The sequence below is a fragment of the Lolium rigidum genome, chromosome 1 (assembly GCF_022539505.1).
Source record: "Lolium rigidum isolate FL_2022 chromosome 1, APGP_CSIRO_Lrig_0.1, whole genome shotgun sequence".
NCBI lineage: Eukaryota > Viridiplantae > Streptophyta > Magnoliopsida > Poales > Poaceae > Lolium > Lolium rigidum.
Window position 1 is genome coordinate 116,110,477 of NC_061508.1, and position 17,657 is coordinate 116,128,133.

At 49.8% G+C, this 17,657-nt stretch overlaps 1 protein-coding gene across 1 annotated transcript; it reads right to left on the minus strand.

Annotated features, from left to right (window-relative positions):
- Positions 1–14,038: 14,038 nt before the first annotated feature.
- On the minus strand, positions 14,039–17,301 carry LOC124650521 (protein ALTERED PHOSPHATE STARVATION RESPONSE 1-like). The gene is made up of 5 exons (XM_047190036.1): positions 16,029–17,301; positions 15,778–15,926; positions 15,290–15,532; positions 15,216–15,232; positions 14,039–14,789 (listed from the first exon to the last, which is right to left on the minus strand). Exons 1-5 carry the CDS (start codon positions 17,299–17,301, stop codon positions 14,039–14,041), a joined length of 2,433 nt encoding a protein of 810 aa, XP_047045992.1.
- Positions 17,302–17,657: the final 356 nt, after the last annotated feature.

A 17,657-nucleotide genomic window follows, 5' to 3' on the forward strand; every position in this document is an offset into this window, starting at 1 on the left:
TTTAAATCATTTTCACAAATGATGATGATGAACATTTGACTTAGGTCAATAGGAGTTCATATATGATTGTTTGAGAAATTAAATCTTAAGAAGATTTCAATGAGAGGAAATTATTTCTCAAGAACCCTATGGAAACTATCATTTACATATTAAATACAAAGAAGTAAAATCTCCTCAAACACCACAACCCATGCACTCTAATTAGATTACTTGTGTGCATAGAATAGTTTGTGTGTTTATATGTGATGTATGGAATAGCCATTGAATTAGTGAGTAATTATACCTCGTATTCAAATTTAGACGCTAGTACCGGAGAATACCCGGAAGAGGAAGGTTGCTACCCAGAGGAGGAGGAGGAAAACTTTGAGAACTACCAAGGCAAGCTAATATTCTTGCCAAGTGCAAAGTTCTACCAAGAGAAAGGCACTCTCATCTTTTCTTATGAATCATGAACCTATCCCCAGTTTTACTACAAGCTTTACTTGCAAGCTTTATTGCTTTGGTTTATCAAAGTACTTTTTGATTCATGATTCAATGGGGTTAATGTTAGATTAGTACAAGAATATCCAACTTAGCCTAACTAGCATTCCAAGTAGTTAGCACCCTTCATGAGTAGATGCTAGTGCTAATATTAAAACATGACTACTCTAGATGGGAACATATGACTTGCCATGAATTTGAAAACTTTGGAATGATGATGCATTCCATTGAATGAATTTTGAAGGTGAATATGACCAAGAGAAGATAGTGATTTTTGATTAAAAACTAATATTGGTTTGAATGTCCCGATACCTTTCCAATCCATAAGTACCCCCACAATACCTGATTATGGGTAAGGGCTTAACTAGAAGTTTATGTACCTTAGTATGGGTTCCCTCTGAACATACATCATAGGGGTTATGCCGAGGCTGCCTCCGTTGTTGATGAATGATGTGAATTGAGGTGAATTGTACGGCCAAGCCCCGTGCGGTTCCCGGGTTGACGAGTTGGTCTTCACTGGGAGGCCAAGCTCATGGGGAGAGGTGCTCATACTAGAGTTTGTAAATGAAAGGTTATGGTTGATGATCCGCGTATCGTGTTACGATGATTCGGGGTTATCCCGACGGATGAAATCAAATGTTGTGGCACAAGTGTGCAACCTCTCGCAGAGTGTAAACCTATTCAAATAGCCGTGTCCACGGTTACGTGACGATTGGAAAGGCCATACAGCTTCCAGTGTTAGAATCTCAAAAATGTTGATGGTGAAGGGTGACTTGGGTTTTGAATCACAACAATGTTGTGGGAATGACACTAATGTTCCCACTTGAGTTAGTTAGCACATGACTAAGTCTTTATAAAATACTTGTGAACCAAAAACTGGCTTTGTGCAAATGAACTAGAGCTTAGCCCATTACTAAAAATTGTTAGCACTTACATTAGTGTTAGTTTGCGAGTACTTAAAGTACTCACGGCTGTGTCCCTGGCTATTCAAATGGCCAGACTATGAAGAGGAGCAGCAGTACGAGGAGGACGGTCAGCAGGACGTCTACCACAACTAGGAGTCTGCTGACGTCAAGCGTTGGCATGTGGACTATAGAGTCCCTTTATCTTTACACTTCCGCTATGAACTGGTGTTTGTTCGTTGACCAGTTCGTTGATCAATAGATCAACTATTTGTGTAATATGGATCATATGATTCCAAATTGTAAGACTTTATGGCTTGTAATAAATGATGACTGTGATACTTAACTATTATGCCTCGCAACAACAATATTCCTGGGATTGCGATGTATGACATAATAGGCATTCGGACTTAAAAAGCCGGGTGTTGATAACTAGTATGGCCGGTCAACCCTAAGGGGGAGGAGTCCCAGGTGGACTCCACCTAAGGTGGCCGGCCACCCCCCTCCAAGGAAAGGTGGGAGTCCCACCTTGAGTAGGACTCCCATCTTGAGTAGGTTTCCCACCTATGGCAAGTTTTGGTGTTGGGGTCTTATTCGAAGACTTGGACTACAACTCTTGGGGGCTTCCACCTATATAATGAGGAGCAAGGGCAGGGGGCCGGCCACTCCAAGCCATAAGTTGGCCGCACCACCCCCCTCTCCCCAAACCCTAGCTGCTCTCCTCCACCACCTCTCCTTCATACGCTTAGGCAAAGCCCTGCCGGAGATCTCCACCACCACCGCCACCACGCCGTCGTGCTGCCGGGATTCCGAGGGGGATCTACTACATCCGCTGCCCGTTGTAACGGGGAGAAGGACGTCGTCATCAACACCGTACGTGTGACCGAGTACGGAGGTGCTGCCCGACTGTGGCACCGTCAAGGTCTTCTACGCGCTTTTGCAAGCGGCAAGTGATCGACTACATCCACCACGAGATCTAATCTCATTAGGCTTTGGAAATCTTCGAGGTTTAGTCTCATGATCTTCTCGTTGCTACCATCTACTAGATTAGATCTTGGCTTGTGTTTTCGTTCTTGCGGTAGGAAATTTTTTGTTTTCTATGCTACGAATCCAATCAGAAGACTGCTGAGGTTGCTTCCGTGACGGGACCTCTCGATAAGCGCCGCTGTGGTCTTCTCCAAGGTCGTTGTTCTGTCTCTGCTCTCTTGGCCGGCCGTGGTGGCGGGGGAGATGAGCTCCGCAGCATGGTGCATCTTTGAGCTCGACGACATCTTCGGGAGATTTCGGAGTCTGTTCTCCCTTCGGCGGTTCCTCAGCGACGGCGTGGTGTCGCCGCCGCTATCTTTGGCCAGAGGACTGGCCCCGCCGTGCTCAGCAATGGTTGCTGCTGCAGCACTTTCTTCCTCCAGCGGAGGATCTTCTTCAGCTTCGATGCGGCCGTTCAAGCTCCCTCTCTTCCAAGTGGTTTCGTCCCCGGCAAGAGGCGGAGTGGCGGCATCTGGAGGGTTCTCATCGCCGGCGTGCTCCAAGGATTTGATTGCGTTTTTGCAATCTTTGTTAGGGTGTTCCGTGTTAATCTGCAGGGCCTTTATGTAATTTCCCTTCCTTGTAAGGTCTGCTACAAAAATGTACACCCACCGCTGTAATACATATTCCAGGCACTTTGAGGCCTTTCCTGTTCAAAAAAAATCCATATAGAATACATTTGGTTTCACTTTGATATCTTCAAAAGCCTCTCCAAGGATTTGATTGCGTTTTTGCAATCTTTGTTAGGGTGTTTTGTGTTAATCTACAGGGCCTTGATGTAATTTCCCTTCCTTGTAAAGTCTGCTACAAAAATGTACACCCACCGCCGTAATACAGATTCCAGGCCCTTCGAGGCCTTTCCTGTTAAAAAAAAATCCATATAGAATACATTTGGTTTCACTTTGATATCTTCAAAAGCCTCTTGACACTTAGAGGTTCATTTGCCTTTGTGGGGTCCCAGCAGGTGCTAACGAATTGATAGTTCCATTAAAGTTTCCTCTATGTTGCGCTGAATGTGTGGCTGATAGGAGCTCTTCCATATCCATGAAAACATTGTTGGGCTTTTTGGGACCAAATCATGCTGTTGTATGCTTTGTTGTTGTAAAATGTTCCTTTCCCCAAATGTAACTTGAGGAGTCAATAAGTCATCTCTGCAAGGTAGTCCTAACCTAAGGGCATCTCCAACGGCCGACGCATTTTAGACGCTAAAATTGATTGCGCGTGTCCGTTTACGTCAGCTCGCAGACGGGAGAATGGTCGGGGGTGTTGGGGGGATGACCCCCGGTATGCCAAAGGCATGCCAAACCGGATGGTTTGAGCCATCAAGATACCGGTTTGATCTTCATTCCGGGCTGTCAGTTTAGGCTTTTGGCTAAGGAATCATATACCGGTATGCCCCAAAGAAGGACATGCCGGAATAAGCTGATAAGATACCGGACTACCGGTATGAGCAAGCTGGTCAAAGATTCTTCCAGGAGCTAGAAGACAAAGATGAGCTAAGCAAAGTGGCTTTAAACGAAGCCATGACGTAAAAGATGAAGGTGACGCCCAAAGAAGCCGGAGGACATCAGCATCCCTGATTAAAGAAGATACCGGCGTCATCTGTGATTAAAGTAGCTTTGTAAAGTAGTTTGTCTGTTCAAAGATGCCATTAGGGTTTCTTCCCCTGTAAGCCACCCTCTCCCCTATATAAGGAGAGGGGGCAGCCTCCTTCACGGGCGCGGAAGATAGACGATAGCTTCATGTACGAAAACCACTTGTAACCATGTTCATGCAATAGAGAAGATCTGGAACGGAGTTCATCCTTGTGTCTCTCTTCTTCTACCTCTCGGCCTTGGCCAAGTTCTTGAGGAAAGCACCCGGAAGTTCATCCTACTTGATCCAAAACCCTCCCCCGAATCCTCTAGCGTCCAACTCGGCCCCAACTTAAGCCATCCCATGGCATCTGTCTGTTCACCACGATGACAGTTGGCGCCCACCATGGGGACGAGACCAAGCGTCCGTGGAACATAGCATTGTTGCGTCCTTTCTACTCTTGAAGTTGTGCTGTAAGAAGTTTCTTTTTGTACCTTATACTATGAATAAAAGACTCCGGCACCTCGAATGTTTCTCGGGGACTGCCTCTATCAAACTTGCATGAAATCTGTTTATTTTTTCTGTTTGCCGGTTGCCTCTTGAACATCTCTTCTTTCCGATTTAGTAATGTGCTAAACCTACCGGAGTCTTCGACTCTGCTGCTGTCCGCAAACTGGCTTCATGGCAGGCAAGATAAACCGGTAGGAATTAAGCACGTGAACTGCGGAAAGAGGAAGTGCGAACAGGTAATCCGGAAAAGCTTAACTAACCCCGGTTTTTTGTGAAAAAACTCGAATTTTTCCTAAGTTCAAGGAAGTGTTCGCTCTGCAAAAGAACCTTGCAACTCATACGCCAAAACACCCAAAAGAGGTAGGCAATGGCAAGGGGAAAGAACCGAGTGTGCATCAAATTGGATGCAGAAACGATTCCGAGATCTTCACAGTGCAAGATAAAAGCAAATGACAAAGGCAACATGCTAAGTTAAATAACCAACATAACTTAATAAGTTACCGGTATGCAAGATACCGGCATTAAGTTGTATCACAACCAAAACGATAAGTTTAATATTACATCATAAACCCCGGCATACCGGGGTAGAATTTAACGACCATTGTTTTTGGAGCTCAGGTACGGCAAAGGCAGGTAAGCATGTCACGATAAAAGTTTAAACAGCAGTGGCTTCTGGAGGAGCGTCACCGGCCTCTGGATCCTCCGGAGTGGCGTCACCGTCACCGGCACCTTCATCTTCATCTTCCTCCTCTTCTTCCTCATCGCTGAGGTAGTCGTTGACGCCTTCGGGAGGAGAGATGAAGGTGCGAACCGGCGCATACTCAGCAAGCCGATAGGAACGATCCTGCCGCTTCGCGGTGAGAATCGGATCCATATCAGTGGGAGCATTTTCACGCACACCCTGAAGAGCATCCAGGTCCAAGTCCGGGTACCAGGAGCACGCGGCGCGCAGCGCGGTATCGGCTTCGGCACGAGCCGCGGGGCACTGCCATTCGCGGATCCGGTGCCCTGCGTCCTTCAGCCGGTTGGCGGTAAGAGTGACGTTGGCTGGTATAGCTTCCCCAGGCCACAGCACCTTGCAGATCTGAATGGCGACGTCCGGAAGGTCGGCGAGACTCCGATCCACGGAGTGCATATGTTGCACTCGGGCGGAGAGTGCGACCAAATAGTCGTACCCATCCCAGTGCGCATCCATGTTGGGAAATTCTCGCGCCACCCTGTCATCCATAACCTTCTTCACAGCGTGTGTCTGGGAGTCCGGGAAGTGCTCTACAAAAACAAGGAAAAATCATAAGGGTAGGTTACCGGAAAACAGTATACCGGAAGAAAAAGAACACAAGCGTGCTTCCGAGAAGAAAAGAGCTTGCAAGCGAGAAACGGGGACAGAACAGCTTACGGCGAGTCAGCGCGTCGATTTGCATGACCAACCGATCATATTCCTTATGATCAGTGGTCATGAGCTCCATCCGGTGCTCCACCGCCTTCCGCTCCTTCCGCTCCTCCTCCAGCTCCGCCAGCAGCACCGCATTGGCGTTGGCGGACTCCTCCAACACCTCAGCGAGTTTAGCCTCAGCAGCAGCCTTGGCCTCCCTCATCTCCTCGTCATGCCGGAGACCGGCCTGCATGGCTTGCTCCTTGAGTTGCCGGGAGATGTCCTTCTAGGCGTCCAGGGCCTCCTTGTGCTTCCGGAGGAGCTGCTCCTTTTCGGCTAGAACTCGGAAAGGGAACAAGTTAGCAAAAATGAAACAGATAAGCAAACAAAGGCAAAGCAGCCGGCAAATGACAATACCGTGAAGCTCGCTGAGCTGGCTCTTGAGGGCCTCAATGGAGGCTTCCGGAATGGCTATTATGAAAAAATCCGCAAGTGTTAAAAAAAGGAAAGTTGTATGAACAAAAGAAGCCGAATAAGTGAGGAAAACAAACCTTGGCAGTGGCTGTGGGCCTCCGCCAAATCGCGGTGCTCCCAGAGAAGCTCCTCGAAGAGCTGTTTCCGGACGTCCGCCGTGCTCTGGTTAAATAAAAAGTCAAGTGTGAAGATGCCGGTTTGCGGTATCTTTAACAAAGTTTTGCGCTAAAAGCTGCGCTCTCAACCCAAAACTCGGGGACTGGGAGTTTGCGGTATCTTTAACAAAGTTTTGCGCTAAAAGCTGCGCTCTCAACCCAAAACTCGGGACTCGGGAGTTTGCGGTATCTTTAACAAAGTTTTGCGCTAAAAGTTGCGCTCTCAACCCAAAACTCGGGACCGGGAGTTTGCGGTATCTTTAACAAAGTTTTGCGCTAAAAGCTGCGCTCTCAACCCAAAACTCGGGGACTGGGAGTTTGCGGTATCTTTAACAAAGTTTTGCGCTAAAAGCTGCGCTCTCAACCCAAAACTCGGGGACTGGGAGTTTGCGGTATCTTTAACAAAGTTTTGCGCTAAAAGCTGCGTTTTCAACCCAAAACTCGGGGACTGGGAGGATACATATATGAATCCGGAAAGAATAAAACCGGCTTCAACAGGAAAATTGCAAAGAGATTGGTGAAACTTACCACCACGTTGCTAGTGGCGTCGTGCCAAGCATTGTCGAACTCCTTCACCGCTCGTTTGAGCCGTATGAAGTGCTCTTCAGTGCTCTTGGGGCCGGCCGGGTCGACGATTGGAAGCCGGTCTCTCCCCACGCCGCGCGTAGCCGTGGAGATATCCGCCTGGTTCCACTTCTCGGCATAACCAAGGAAGTGTCCCAGCTCACGGCCCTCGCGCTTGAGCTCCGTAATCCGGCCAAGCAGGCCGGTAGGTTTCTCTCCGGCCACAACAGCGGCGTGGCCGGTGTGCAGCACCAGCGGCTGCGGGCCAGAGGCCGTTGCCTTTCCCTTAAGAGGTTCCAGCGGGCGGATTTTGGCGCCTGCTGGCGGCGGCGCTGGCTTGGCCGCGTGAGGTCCTTGAGCTGGCGGCGGCATCGGAGCTTCCGGCGGCGGCGTTGGCGTCGCCCCAGTTGCCTCAGGAGCAGGAACTTCTGGCGGTGGCGTCGGTGTAGCCCCAGCGGACTCATGAAGGGGAGCTTCTGGTGGTGGCGTAGAGCTTGCCGGCACGGAAGTTTCCGGCGCGGCCTTGGAGGGGGAAGAGCGTGAACTCTTCTTCTTCTTTTCTTTCTGGACGGGAGGAACTTGAAGTTCCGCCCGTCCGGCAGCTTCAGGATCGGCGCCGATGTTGCTGGCGCCGGTGTCTTCCATGTCGGGAGGGGAGACAAAGTCATCCTCCGCGAGGTGATCAGAAGTTGTAGGGGCCGCGCGCCCCGCACTTGGTGCACAACCCAGAGGGGAGGCAGAAGGGTTGCCGGTACCAGAAGGTACCGGGCTTGAACGAGGAGGAGGCGAGGTCCTGGCCGTTCCTTCGGAGCTCACCGGCTTCGAACCGGCAGAGCCCTTGGAGAGCGAAAGCGCGGGACTGACGAAAACAAAAAAGAAAAGATAAGGAAAAGCAACCGGAAAGAAAAATATGTAAAACCAAGCGAACAGAGAAACAAAAAATAACCCGGAAGAAACCGGCATGGTCTTCCCCTTGTACCGCCTCGTGCCTACTTGCTTCCCCCCGAGGACTTCCGTCCGGGAGCGTTTGGCAGGAGGGGCCTGGCTTGAACCGGCATCTGTCGCCGGGGCCTTGTTCTTCTTGCTCCCAGCGACGAGTTTGTCCAGGAACTCCTGGCCAACCTCAGCCTGCAGAGGAGTCGCATGCTCATGGACCTGTGATTGGGGGCCAGCTGAGGAAGTATCTACAGCAGGAAGATAACAGTAAAGGCATAAGAGGCCGGAAGGGAAAACTACCTCAAGTATAACGAGATCATCAGCGGAATCGGAAGCCTCAGGCGGAGCGTTACCGAGGCGCGAGGCGTTGCCCATCTTGAGGTCCTGCCAATGGATGTAAGGATCTGGGTCAACCTTGTCCAGGGGGCGCTTCCGGACGGGACCTCGCTTGTCCGATTCGATGCGAGGGAAGCGGTCCTTGGCCTAATAACATAAAAGGAAATGGTTAGCCATGGCGCAACAGTTACCGGTATCTCAGTCCGGGTTGCACAGTTTCTTACTTCCTGAGTTGGGGGGTTGGTGGAGCTAAGAGGCAAGAGGCCCCACTCCCAGTTATCCGGCATGTCCGTCTAGCAGATTTGCTTAGCCTTGAGAACAACATCTGCTTTACTCAGAGGGAGGCCGGTGATCTTAGTGGGATCGCCGGGACCATACATCTCGCTCATCTTGTGAGCACGCCGCTGAAGGGGAAGCACCCGGCGGGAGATGAAAGCGCGGATGATGTCGTCAGAACAAATGTCGCTGTCCTTCTTTAGCTTCTCCATGAAGCGTAGCACCCGGCTCGTCTCGATGTGATTCGATGGGTAGTAGCCCCAGTTGGCTTTGGTGGGCGGCGCCGGGTTAAAGGCCGGCAGGTTGATGAGATCCGCGGCGCCGTCGTTCTTCACGTAAAAGAACGTTGTTTGCCACAACCGGCAAGATTCTAGGCCGGAGAACTTAAAAAGGGGCTCCTTGGCGGGAGCCGATAATGCAAGACCCGCATTGAACGGGGGGTTTGGGCTTAGGAATTTCCTTGCCCTGGATCGAGTTGATCCGAAGAGAGAAAAAGCGAGCAAAAGTCTCGCAGGTGGGGTGGATACCGATGTATGCCTCCATAAAGGAAGCATAGCAAGAAAGATAGAAAACGGCATTGCCGGGAAGATGGTGAGGCTGAAGCTGGTAGAAATTTAAGAACTGGCGGAAGAAGTCGGAGGCTGGAAGGCCGAAGCCGCGCTCAAAGTGATCAAGAAAAACCACGAACTCACCGGGATTGAGTACCGGTTCGATTTCATCGCCAGGAAGCCGGCAGGATACTCCCTCCGGTATCCTCCTAGACCGGCGGAGCCAGTCGATCTCGTGTTGAGTAACATCGGAGCCCCTCCAGGCCCCGCGTGTTTTCTTGGATAGGTCTACCCCGGAGCCGTGGCTAGAGCTACCGGCCTCTTGGTCTTGGCCGGCATCAACCTCCATCCGGGCTAGATTTGCGCTTAGCCCGTCGGAAGCACTATTTCCTTGGTTACCGGAGGATGAAGAGGAGAGATACTCCTCTGTGGACATGCAAATTTGAGACGCCCCCGTACCTACTCGAAAAACAAGTTTCCCAAGAACTACCCTCGCGCGAAGATCTACGAGTAAGAAGAAAAGCGAAAGAAAGGAGGAAGTAAATTTCCTACCAACCCAAGATCTAGAAAGCAAGAGAAAGAAAGCAGATAAGCATTAGGGCTCACCTGAGGTTGCGGGAGACGCGAAGGAGAGATTCGCCGGAGAAATGGTGAAGGTCTGACCGTCGACGAGGGCCGGCGACGGAGAGCAGCGAACTCCGCCGAGGAAAGCTTGAGGCAGCGGCGCGGAAGAAGTACCGCAGGAACTTGGCGCGGTGGAAAGCTTCACCACGGCGAGGAGAACGGCGCAGGTTCGTCGGGAGCGAGGCTCTGGCGGCGACCGGCGGCGACGAGAAAGCAAGGGCAGAAAAGCTCGAACTGCTCTGGAGTGGGGGCGAATGCGAAGAAGGGGATGAAGATGAACTGCTCTGCCCTTATAAAGAGAGAGGAGAAAGTGGGCCGGAAACCATCGGGCCGCGGCGGTTCGCCTCGTGGGCTGCCACGTGGCGCAGAGATACACGCACGAAATTAAGAGGCCACAGGGTCGCCGCACGGATCCAGAGTGGCCAAGAGGATCCGGTGTGGCACATTAAATGCTGGCGCAGAAGCCGAACCAAAGTGACCACTGACACTGACACGGTAGAAACAGTGCGCATGTCTCTGACAGGCACTGCACCCCAGGAGTTCTCGACTTCGCCGAGGAAGGAGTAAATGTCAAAGATACCGGAAACACTTTGCAAAGAAAAAAGGGTATGAGTACAACGTGAGAAACCGGAGAGATCCGGAAGATAATGGAAAAAGGGCTAAGGCAAAGAAGCCGGCATCTCTGAATAGGATACCGGAAGGATCAAACTGGTACCTTGTGAGAAAAGAACCTGGCATGGACCGTCGAATAAAATCCATCGGACTATACCAGCTTCGGGGACTAATGTTGGGGGGATGACCCCCGGTATGCCAAAGGCATGCCAAACCGGATGGTTTGAGCCATCAAGATACCGGTTTGATCTTCATTCCGGGCTGTCAGTTTAGGCTTTTGGCTAAGGAATCCTATACCGGTATGCCCCAAAGAAGGACATGCCGGAATAAGCTGATAAGATACCGGACTACCGGTATGAGCAAGCTGGTCAAAGATTCTTCCAGGAGCTAGAAGACAAAGATGAGCTAAGCAAAGTGGCTTTAAACGAAGCCATGACGTAAAAGATGAAGGTGACGCCCAAAGAAGCCGGAGGACATCAGCATCCCTGATTAAAGAAGATACCGGCGTCATCTGTGATTAAAGTAGCTTTGTAAAGTAGCTTTGTAAAGTAGTTTGTCTGTTCAAAGATGCCATTAGGGTTTCTTCCCCTGTAAGCCACCCTCTCCCCTATATAAGGAGAGGGGGCAGCCTCCTTCACGGGCGCGGAAGATAGACGATAGCTTCATGTACGAAAACCACTTGTAACCATGTTCATGCAATAGAGAAGATCTGGAACGGAGTTCATCCTTGTGTCTCTCTTCTTCTACCTCTGGCCTTGGCCAAGTTCTTGAGGAAAGCACCCGGAAGTTCATCCTACTTGATCCAAAACCCTCCCCCGAATCCTCTAGCGTCCAACTCGGCCCCAACTTAAGCCATCCCATGGCATCTGTCTGTTCACCACGACGACAGGGGGCTCATTTGCGCCGAGGGGTATCCCAGTGGGCCGGCCGACGCATTTTTTCCGCCTTGCCATTTTTTTTGAAATCCCCCAAAAAAGCACAAACAAGTAAATCCCACCAAAATATGACTATCAAATTGGCTGAAATTAGGTCTCACATAAGTCCATCAGATTGTGCACATGGCAAGGTATAAAATTTAGCCCAAAAGAGGTATAACATGGCCATGATCAACAAATGTAGGGCGATACTGCACATGGTGATTGACAATGGGGCGGCAGAGCAGGCGTCACACACGCGGATTTCGGCGCGCTTCTGCAGGAATCGGACCCTAGCGTCGTTGTTCATGGTGGCCAAGTTGCATGATCCTTGTGTCCTCTGCCCAAATCTTGGCCTCGGCGTCCATCCTTTCGGCATCGGCGTCAAGCCTTTTGGCCTCAACGTCTACCCTTTTGGCCTAGACGTCCATCTTTTGGATCTCAATGGTCTCTATGGTTAGGTTGAGGTAGATGGCAATATAGACCTCTTTTTCTAGACGCCTCTTCTCGTCCTTTTTTGCCAGTGCAACTTGAGAATCGGCCATGATCTTCTCCAAGGCATGGTGCAACGCAAGGGTTGATGCCTCCTGGGCAAGATCGGTCTTGCTAGCCTTATGGCCTCGGGGACGAGGTGGAAGGGCATTCTGCCCAGGTTCGTCATCTTCGCCATCGACGACCAACGTAGATGTGCCATTCTTGTCATCTTATTCCAACAATGGACCATATGGAAGCCCTTCTTATGTGTTATCTGGAACTTCTCCAAGGCCTCAGGTACCTAAAATAGCTAAAAGTTAGGTTTATGATATGCTAAATGCCAAGTAGATAGATGGAATGATGATGCCCGTTACTTGCATGTGCCGCTTTCTGAGTGGGTAACAACATGGTCAATGCCAGCGCAAAACTTGGAGTTCTCCTGTTTGATGTAGGTCTATCTTTGTCTGATGGACTTTTCCGCGCGATCGCTGCGCATCTCATAGGGCTTGTGGAGCTTTCTCTCATGGTACTCTTGGACCAGCTTGCTCGAGTACACCTTGCGCTTTTGCTCAGATCATTTATTTAGTCATGGCTGGTTGCGAGCCACACATCGCACAAACATCTATCCTCGTCATCGTTGAAGCCATGGTCCTGTGGCTCTCCCCTTCTTCTTGGCATCATCAGCTCGGTTTAGGTCAGGCCCTGTTTGGCGCCTCCTCATAGGCATCGACACAAATTGTTGTTGGTTGCTGGGTCGGCTAGGTGACGAACTACTGTTTGCCATCGATGTCTGCCTCATCCAGCGTGTGTGTCCACTGTCCTGCATCTCTCGGAAGGGATCATGCGTCCCTGTCCCGACACTGCCTTTGCAGACGAAGCTGCCGCCGTGGATCATGGCCGCAATATCGCCTCCTTCGTAGACGAAGCCGCCACCGTAGTTTGTTTTCCTAGTAAAAAATGGATTTTTGGTATACAAAACCTGTTTCAGAATTTTTGTTCGTAATTTGGATGGTCGCCTTTTTTGGGTTAATATTTTCTTTTGACGTTTTGGGGGGTCTGAGTTTACTTTGATGGAAATGACTTTTTGAAATTTCAAATCACTATAATTGCTCTTTATCTGCTCTAGTAATAACATCTCTACATTTATGTGGAATAATTTTGTTTAATCAATGTGCATACGTGTCATTTTAGGAATGGTGTGTAGGTACCCCCGTGGGCAACAAGTCATTTTTGTACTATAAAAACAGCGCGGTGACTGAAAAACTATCAGATGCTCATTGAGTCATTGGAGTATCAAAGCATATTCAGTGTCATATACCACTTCTTTGAGGTATAAATTTTGTCAGAAAAGAGAGACATTTGCCTGCACAAAAGTTTTCATGTGCCCGTCTCCCAATCATTCTTCCAACTTCCAACAACTTGATAACCAGATAAACAGTAGCATAATGACAAAAGGTAAAAGAAGAAAAATGTTAGAAAAGGCTCAGGTTATACCATAGCTGTACATAAGTTACAAATGAACCATACGTGTACAAATAAATAGAATAAATCTTCGAGGTTGGATGAAAAAAAATCAGGAGTTGAAAAACAGTGCCAGGATCTTGTGTAGACTAAGAAGCTTAAGTTTCAGATATTTTCGGTGTGAAAAACTGTAACAAAGCTCCATAATAAGCACCAAACATGAATTGGTTATAATGCATTTGAGAATAATTACTTCATACACTGACTTAAGGAGCAGCACTCCAACCAATTGCAGGGTCTTCATGAATGATCAAAGATAGCAAGATCATTGTTCCAATCAGCACCTTCCATTTCTCCCCAAACAATTGCAGGGCCTTCATGAATGATCTAAGTTTAAACTGTGAAGCCTACAGTATAATTGGGCCTAAAATCATGTCCATGAGGATTTGAACTCAGGTGGTGGGGCCGTGCACAACCAGGTGAGCTAGGCTCCTTGTCTGTAATGTGTTATTCTGGTGTTAACATCTACGCTCACTTCTTTACAGAGCCGGGCTCCAGCATGGATTGGAGGTTTGTTAAGAGCAATGGCAGTTTGATCACCAAACCTCATCTTGCAAGGACAAGCTTTCACATCGGCTGCTTCAAACCCAGCGACCCCCAAAACAGGCAGAGGGGAAAAGCCATCGCACAATGGTCACGAGAACAGCAATGCGAATCTGCGACACTTCTATGTGCACCATTGCTGCTCATCCTATCACAGTGGTCGTTCACTTGCACTGTACCAGCAAAGTAAATTTCACTAGGAAGCTCTGCCAATATCTTGGGCAGGTCGAGTTCTCTCTTCTTCAGAACGACGATGGAGATCGTTGTATGCGTTTGCACAGGAAGCAGCAAAGCACTCCATTGCTTCGAAATATTTCTTCATAGATGATTGCAAAGCCACTTCAGCAGGTGTACTGCCGTCTTGTAATGCTTGTGCAGATAAGGACACTCCGCTGTGATTGGAAACAAGCACAAACTTCTTGTTTTGTGCTTTCAGAGCCTTGCGCATCGACAGTTCATCCCTCTCCATCACTCTAAGCTCCCTGTCCATATCTCTGTTAGCCATCATACTCTGCCTCCACTCTGACCTGTGCTTCTCCCAGAGATGCAGAACATTAGAGGCAAAATCCTGCATCGCGTCTACTACTTCTGTCTCAGGTATCCTCGTGATGCCCATTGCCCAATTATTGCAGATGATGAAAATGGGGGGTGCACCTAATCGACCTGGAGAGAAGGGTGGAGTCCCATCATCAGTTACTTCAGGAACATAGTCGATTCCCTTCTTGAGCCAGTCATTGATAGTATTAATGTAGCTCTTTTGAGCATTAACCCATGCGGCAAAACTGGCAACCAAATCTAGCAACTGAAGCTCTAGCTGCTTCATTAAACCAATATGAGCTTCACTGAATCTTGCAGCTGCTATGTTGGAATCAATGTTTTTAGCTTGGGATAAGGCATGCCACTGGATCTGATGGCACTCTGACATGGCATGCCACATTTTCTTCAACCTGAAAATACAGTATATGCATCAAGGTTTAGATACAAATGACAGTGTTGTCGACTGAAAGATGCATGACCACCACGTCTGTCTTGAAAGTTAAGTTTGTCAGTAAAACTACATGAAACTCTAATCAATCATCCGCGCAAATACCACTTGTCCTAAAATTATTCCATTGGGTCTGACTACTTACAGTTACTAGGATATCTAGAAGGTACAAACTGCAGTGCTTCATCAGAGGAAAGTATCCAACTTTTACAAGTGAGATGTTTGAAGCCAAGGGAACCAGAAAGTGGAAGGTGAAATTTTATTTACTTTCTATTTATGCTTGTTGATGGATATACGAAATTAAAATACTTGCGTGCTAAAATTTTGCACCAAAAGGTGATCGTATCTCTTGGTTACCTTCAGACCCAATTCTACACTTCATCCACACCACCTACCATAATCTACCTGTAAAATATGTATGCACTAAGAATGCTCATCTGAACTTAAGGTTATTTTTTAGACAGAGATACACATTGCATACCCTTGAATCAGCTCAAACGTTTGCGGCCATAGTTCTTCATCTCTCAACTTATTAATCTTCTTTGAGACAACATTGACAACTTGAAGGGCAACACTAATTTTTGTTGATAGCTTCCTGGTATAAATTTCAATTGCCTCAAGCTTCTGAGCTTCAGCACCTCTCTCATACAGAACTTTCAGCTCCTCCCGTTTTTTATCATATTGCCCTCTCATCTTCTCCTCGGTCTGTAATAGACAAAATTGTATGAGTAAGACCAATACCAAAGATGAATAAACAAGAAATCAAATCCTTTTCAATTACATATGAATACACAGATCCAATAAAGTTAAACCATGGTATAACATGTCAAGCAAAGCAAACGAATAGTAGCACCAAAGCATAAGAAACATGAATCTCTATAAAATATAAAACAGAAACAATAACTACTCTTTCAGACTTTATTGAAAAATTGGTAAAGCGCAGTCAGAACCTTGAGTTCCTCAAGAAGCTTCTTCTCCCACATGTACAGCTTCTGCAATGTGGAAGAAATGTTGCCACATTCCATAGCTTTCTCCTCCTGAAACTGCAGGAACTCCTCACCGATTGAAGGCAGCCCACAGATCATCATGGAGGAGGATACTGCAACAACATCAATTAATTGAGTTAGGCAAATTTTCCTGTTTTCACCACAGACCCAGAATAACAAAAGATTGAGACCGTGTGGACAAGTTCATCATAAACCTTTCAGTCCTGATTTCTTCTGGTAGTAAGGCATCTTCCCAACCTCAAGCATCTTGGACACCTCAGCCGCAGACTTGGCGGCGAGATCAAACTGTAGCCTGATCTCCTGCGCCACCTCGACATTGTCATTGTACGCCTTCCGTGAAATCTCAGGCAGCCCATCAGCATCGGAATGCTGCAGATGTTCTTCCACCAGACTCCTCTCCACTACATGGACATCATGAACCATGCCACTTGCAGTGTTATTGTTCGCCTCCGGCGACATGGCCTTGCTGCGTTGCTCCTCACTGGCATTGCTCCTTTCTTCCTTCTTGGCCAACCCAGCTTTACCAGTGTTGCCATTGACGACGTTTTCTTGCACTTTCTCATCCTCCAATTTCGGGATGACAACCTCCTCTTGCGCATCCTTGGAGCTAGGCCTAGACGTCGCGGCAGCAGCAGTCGGCTCATCCCCGTAGTAGCTCGCGACTGACTCAAACGGGTTGAGGAATTCCCAGGTGGACACACGTGGCGGCGAAGGCGGCGGCCCAGCCCCCTCGCAGGAGGAGGCTGCCACCTGATGCAAGCCGCTGCCCTGGGGGTACTGATAGCCGCCGTAGTATGAACCGGGGTAGTACTGGACGGTGGCATCGGTGGACTGGGGCCGGTGCTCGTATGACACGGACGGTGGCGGCGGCCGGCTGCGGGCATAACTGATGTTGAAGAAGCTCTGGCCGTAGCCGCCAATGTCGGCGCCGTACCCACCATACGCGGGGCCGGCGCCGTAGCTGTAGCTGTAGAGCGGCGGAGCGTATCCAACACCGTACGGCGGAGCTGGCCGAGTCGGCGCCGGTGCCGCGGGCGGGAGGAGCTCGGAGCGGGGGACACGTGGCTCGGCTTCGTCCTCGGAGGAGGAGGAGGACGGGAAGCTGATGTGCGCGTCGTCGGACTCGGAGCCCTCTTCGTCGTCGTCCGAGGTGAAGCGAATGTGGCCGCCATTGTCATCGACCAGTTTGGCCGCGGCAGGGACGGGTGGCGCCGCGGCGGGGAGCGTGTCCCCCTTCCGGTGCTCGGCGAGGCGCACGGTGGGCTCAGGCGGCGGTGGTGGTTGCACCTGGAGGAAGTCGTGCAGCGCGGCCCCGGCGGCGCGCAGCGAGGCGGCGTAGGCGCGGTGGGCGTCGGCGAGCGCGTAGCGGTGGCGGATGGCCTCGGCAAGCAGCGCAGAGCGGTCCCGGCAGAGCGCGACCGCCGCGCCCTGATCCGCTCGCGGCGGCTTGGAATGCGCGCACCCCATGGCACGTAGCTACTACCCGCCCGCCAAGCAGCTGCAAGCTCAGTCACTCACTCCCTCCTCACCCAAAACAGTTTCAAAATTTTAGCGCCGTGATGCCGCCGGTAGTAACGACGGGTGACAGACAGGGTGGGAGATAAGATCCGGCGGCTGTGGCGGATCTGGAGAGGAATGGATGGCGACGGGACGGCGCGGGAATCTGCTCTCAGCCTTTTGGGCAGGGCGGGCGTGCGCGAGGGGTGTCCCCGGCCCCCAGTGGGATCCCCGTCGCCGAGCGGGCGGAAGAGCCGGAGTGGGGGACAGGACATCCGTACGTACTGCATATGGGCGGGGCGGGCGGCGTCGATGGCTTTTTGGCT